Source organism: Myotis brandtii, unplaced genomic scaffold (assembly GCF_000412655.1).
Source record: "Myotis brandtii unplaced genomic scaffold, ASM41265v1 scaffold2089, whole genome shotgun sequence".
NCBI classification, from domain to species: Eukaryota; Metazoa; Chordata; class Mammalia; order Chiroptera; family Vespertilionidae; genus Myotis; species Myotis brandtii.
The window spans coordinates 178576-183973 of record NW_005357800.1 but is presented as its reverse complement, the minus strand read 5'-3'; the positions used below and the strand labels follow the sequence as shown (position 1 = coordinate 183973).

The following is a 5398-nucleotide window of genomic DNA, read 5'->3' as shown; positions in this document are numbered from 1 at the left end:
CCCCCAGGGCCTTGGCTGCCTCGGCTGCTAACTAAGCAGGGAAGCTCCGCGTAGTAAGGGCAGGAGACGTCATTCATTCCGTGGGAGCAACAGAGAGAGAAGGCCCGGCGGCTGCGTCGGGAGGTTACCAGGCCTGGAGGGAGGCCGCCCACCCTGACAGCCTCGCCTCCCCTCTGCAGGCTCCGCCGGGAACTCGGACCCGAGGCTTCCCCTCGGGGTGGCCCTGCTGCTGGCGGCTGTGGCCCTGGTCCTGGGGATCGGTGTCTTCGTGGGCCTGAGTCGGGCCCAGGCCCCGGGGCTCCTGGGGGGCAGCAGGGGCTGAACGGCTCAATAAACGTGTTCTCAAGCTCTCTGGTGCGGAGCAGACTTTCTCGTCCCCGAAACCTGTTCCTTAGGTCGGCGCCGCCCTCGCAGTCCCCTGTCTCACACGCTGGGGCCAGTCCGGGTTCCCCGCGTCTGGATTTGGGAGGCTCGGCCTCTCGGCGAGGAAAGGTGGTTTTCGGGGGGCGGGCAGGGCACCTCAAGGTAGAGGAAGGTAAAGTTGGGCAGTCAGGGGCCACAGGAGCTGGGAGTCGGAGCCCGCAGGGCTTGTGGCCTAGGAGCAACCCAGAGTCCCTGGGGCCAAAAGAACTGAACCGCCTTGAACAGCTGCTCCCAGTCCTGCTGAGCCCCCAGCCTCCCCCTCCAGGCTGTGGGTGACTTTTCTGGGCGCCAGCATCTGCCCCAGCCCTGTCCCTCAGCCCCACAACCAGTCACACAGGAACACAGGCCCCCGACAGTCATGCTGGCCAGGCTTCTGGCTCCAACCCAGCATCGTCGCTTCCTCTCCCCTCTTCCTCTCCCCTCTCCCCAGTGCATTCTAAGCCAATGGCATCCGCACGAAGGTGCTGCTATCAATGGCATCGGTGCTGTGTAAACGAAGTGCGATTCTGTAGATACCGATCAGAATCATGTAACCAGCTCTTTAACTTTTTAACACACACTTCTTGTGTCACTTCTTATTTTGTCTGTAGTTTCCTCTGTAGTGCGGTTAAGCGGTGCTTCTGATGAAGACCCAACCTGTTGTTGAGGATGACAGGTGCTGCACACAATCCTATCAGCATGTCCTTCTTTGTACCCTTTTTCCTGGAAGAGACTCTTAGAGCTGCTGGGTCCAGAGCGGCGCCTTCCGATGCCCGGGCTCTGGGTGGGCGTGGGCCCGGCCCCACAGCCTGTCCATCGCAGATGGCGTTGCTGACCGAAAATGGGCCTCTGAGCAGAGGCCAAGCATCTCCTGGACACGCATGAATCGCCTCTTCTGTCTTTTGCGTATGCCACCGAGCGCCTCTCGTCTATAAAGAGCGCTCACTAGTTCAGGGGTCGACACCCTCATCTGACACGTCCCCCGGGGCTGGGAACTGGGTTTCCTGGGGGGGGGGGGGGCTTGTTGTGGAAGAAGCTGCTATGTAACGAGTATTTCCCCTTGTGCTTTTATCTTGGAACATGGCAAGATCTTCCCCTGCCCCACATACTCTTGAAAGTGCCCCCTTTTCTCGCGATACAGTGTACGTGTGTCCCTCCTGCCCAGTGTATTGAGGTGCAAGATTTTAAAAAACTGTTATTAATTTTAGAGAGGAAGGGAGAGGGAGAAACATCAATGATGAGAGAGAATCAGGGATTGGCTGCCTCCTGCACGCCCCACACTGGGGATGGAGCCCGCAACCCGGGCCTGTGCCCTGACCGGAAATCGAACGGAGACCTCCTGGTTCCTAGTGGACGCTCAGCCCCTGGGCCGCCGGCCGGGCCAGGTGGCGCTGGGAATCGATGTTTCAGTTGTGCACGGGTTTCTCTCAGTCCTTCTGTGTCGAACACGGGTGCAGCCGAGGTTCCCCAGCTCTGCCGAGGAAGGGCACGCTCCGCTTTCCTAGATGCTGAGACCTCGCCCCGATCCTGCCCAACTCCAACCTTCCCTCCCCACACGCCCCCCAGCACAGCAGCACCTGAGCCCTGGGAACCCGAGTCAGACCCGATGGGGCGATAACAAACCACACCGCTGACCTGCGGCAGGAAGCAGAGCTGGGGGGCGGGGCCCGGGCAGTAGCTGCGAGGCGAGACCACGGGCTCCCGCCTGTCTCCCCAGGCTGCTTCCTAGACACCGTGGTTGAGAGCAAATGGATGCCGGGTGCCTGCGCAACACAGGCGGGGAGGCGGCTCCAGCTCAAGTAAAACGCAGCTCCCGCCACGGGCTCCGTGCCCAGGCATGTCTGGGAGCGCGTGCCACACACAAGCGCCACGGCTGGTGCAGCAGCAGGAGAGGCGGCTCAGTCAGCCTTCTCGTGTGAGTAACACGGCAGGCTGTGTCGGCACATTTAGAAAACGTGTTGAAATCACTAAGATAACATGGGAAAGAAAAAGGGAGAAAAAAGACCGACACTTAGGACCGAAACAAGCACGAACGTGGAGGAAAAGCAGCCTGTGGCCGCAGCCTGTGTGGTTCAGTGGATAGTGTCGGCCTGTGGACTGAAGGGTCCCGGGTTCGATTCCGGTCAAGGGCACATGCCCAGGTTGCAGGCTTGGCCCCGGCAGTGTCCCTGGGTGCGGGACAGGCAGAAGCAGGGGAGGCGGTGCCAGCTCATGGGTCCGGATCAGCCCGGGAGCAGGCACATCGATTCGGGTTTTCAGATGCAGATGCTGACAGACCGGCGGAGCTGGGACCCCAACCCGGGCTTGCCTCCCAGAGCCCCGCTGGCCACTCCGTCCTGGAAATCAAGCGGCTCCTCAGCTCCCATCCCGCCCTAGTGGGCCAGGGGGTGGTCCGCGTGGGGTCTCAAGTCAGACGGCTTAAAGTCTCAGCCTCACTCCTCCGCTTGTCTCCTGTGGCAGATCAGGCCCAGGCAGGGCTGCCCTGCGGTGCTGAGCTCAGCCTGGGGCGAAGGGGGGCCACGGGGCAGGCTACGTAACTACAGTGCCCCCAGGTGGCCGCCCTGGGCAGTGCGCCAAGGCTGAGAGCAATGCAGCCACGCCCTCCCCTTCAGCAGGGGGGACGCGGGGCTGGGGGCATGCCTGCTGGGGCGCTCAGGTTCACGTGGGAGGCAAGAGGCACTGGGGACACCCCAAACCATTTCCCTTCACATGTGGGACTTCGGCTGCTCCTGGGCTGAAATACAAGCCTCAGTGGCCCGACCACACGGGTCCGGAGAAGCTTCCCTACAAGGCAGCCGAGCCCACACCAGGCGGTGGCAGCTCCCCGGGCACTCGGGCCGAGATCCTGGCCACCCGCCTCCTCCCCTGCTCCAGGCCCCGAGAAAGGCTCGCAGGGCGAATGCTGACGGAGGGAACGGGGCGAAAAGGGCAGCTCCAGGTTGTCCTAGCTGTTAGCGTGCCGCCTGCAGGGGCCCGCACGCCCCGCTGCGTGACCAGCAGCACTGGCCGGCAAGACACACGGGCCTGTTGCATCGCACGGACTCTGCTGTGGCCCGCAGCCCGTCTTAGCTCCCTTCCCGCACAACCCCTCACCCGCAGCACTAACTCCCACTTCCTCATTCTTTTACCCCCTCCTCCCCCCAGGCGTCCCTCCCACGCTGCACTGGGCCTGCTCGGCAAGTACTAACCACCACCCTGCCAGGCCGGTGGTCACACTGGCCCCCTTCCTGTCCTGTCCCTCCACACCCCCACCCCCACCGCTCCAGCCTCAGCCATCCCCTCTGTCTGGCACTCGGGCTCAATGCGACCATGGGCACCTCAGCAAGGCCCTTCCCGACCACCCCACCTCTGGCAGCCCCACGCCCTCCAGGGCACACTCGTCTCCTGGTCTGTTGGGGTCCTGCCCCAGCAGGTCCAGGGGTTCCCAAAGGTGTGGACGGAGACAGCGTTCAGTTGATCAGCAGCCTAGCCAGGTTCTGTCTTTTTTCTCCTGTTACATCTGTATTTATACCAGTTGATTAATCCTATCCATTCTATTCCAAAGGTTAGGGCATTTGTTATCTGCATCCCAAGATCACTACTCTATTGTTCTGTTAAGCTACAAGGAAGTAACTGAAGGAGATTATCCTAAGTAAAGATTATGTAGTTTAAGTGTGATTGTTCATAGTTAAGGTGATTAACTACCTGCCTGGCACTTAGTTAAGGAGTTTTACTGATTTATTCCCTTCCTTAGTCCTGTTAATCCCTAACTCCAGGGAAAAAATCCCCACCTGGGGAAACAACCTTTCTCAGAGAGGTGACCTTGGTTAAAACACATAGCGCTAAGAAGGGGAGCAAACATATTAAGAACAGTATGCCATATACGCCAGGTCCCTTGAAACATATGCTGTGCAGATGTTTCTTCCCTGCAGCGACTGTGTCAAGCAGCAAGGATGGACTGGCTTCCGGCACTGGTCTTTACTATTCACCCGTCTCCCCTGGAACTGGCCCTACTGCGGACTCTCAGCTGCCAGTTACAAACCCTTTCTGCTTAAGCCAGTTGGGGACAGGTTTCTTTCACAACGAAGGATCCTTGCTCACTGCTCAATTCCTCACCAGCAAAAGGCCATCTTTTTAAAAAATATGTTCTTATTGATTTCAGAGAGGAAAAGAGGGGGAGAGAGACACATCAGTGATGAGAATCATGGACCTGCTGCCTCCTGCACGCCCCCCACTGGGGATGGAGCCTGCAACCCGGGCATGTGCCCTGACAGGAAATCGCACCGTGACCTCCTGGTTCATAGGTCGATGCTCAACCACTGAGCCACACCGGCCGGGCAAGAAAAGGCCACTTGCCCACACTTCTCCCTCCCAGGCTGGTGGCCAGTGGGAGCACGAGTGACATGAGACCCTATGAAGCACAGGCCTAGGCCTGCAGGGACCTGGAGAGACATTCTGGCAAATGGCTTGTAGGTTTGTTCTTGTTTTCTTTGATTTCTTTAAGGGGGGGGTGGGAGGCGTGTAAGAGAGTGACGAAAGCAAAGGACAGAAGGCTGCCGGCTTCCTGAGGGGCCGCACCCCCAGTTGCCACCCACTCTCGCCATTGATGCAGCCCAGGTCCCTGTCTGTCACACCCACACCCACACCCAGGTCCCTGTCACTCACACACACACACACACACACACCCCACACCCAGGTCCCTGTCACACACACACACACACACACACACACACACACACACAGAGGAGGAGGCCAGCTTTATGGTTTCCTTTTTTTAATGAAATTAGGTCGCTGCTTACAAAACCCTGCACCAGCCCCCGTGCCCATCCCTTCAGTTCCCTGGGCTCAGCCTGTGGTCTCTGGAACTGGAGCCCAGGGCGTGGAGCGGCCGTGCGACCCGCCTCCGGAGGGTGACAGCGCTCCCTCCACGTCTGCTCCCGGGCCTGGAAGCTGCGGGTGAGGGTGGTGCAGGCCGCCAGGGTTCTCAGGCCCCCACCCAGACCTCTGAAATGATGTG

The 5398-nt window shown here is 59.8% G+C and overlaps 1 protein-coding gene across 1 annotated transcript in view; it reads left to right on the top strand.

The window, feature by feature from the left end:
* ZP1 (zona pellucida glycoprotein 1 (sperm receptor)) overlaps positions 1–335 on the top strand; it is a 9873-nt gene extending 9538 nt beyond the window's left edge. Inside the window, exon 12 of the mRNA XM_014539193.1 lies at positions 161–335. Within this exon, the coding sequence (XP_014394679.1) occupies positions 161–322 (162 nt within the window). The 3' untranslated portion in view covers positions 323–335. The remainder of the gene's footprint in view (positions 1–160) is intronic.
* Positions 336–5398: the final 5063 nt, after the last annotated feature.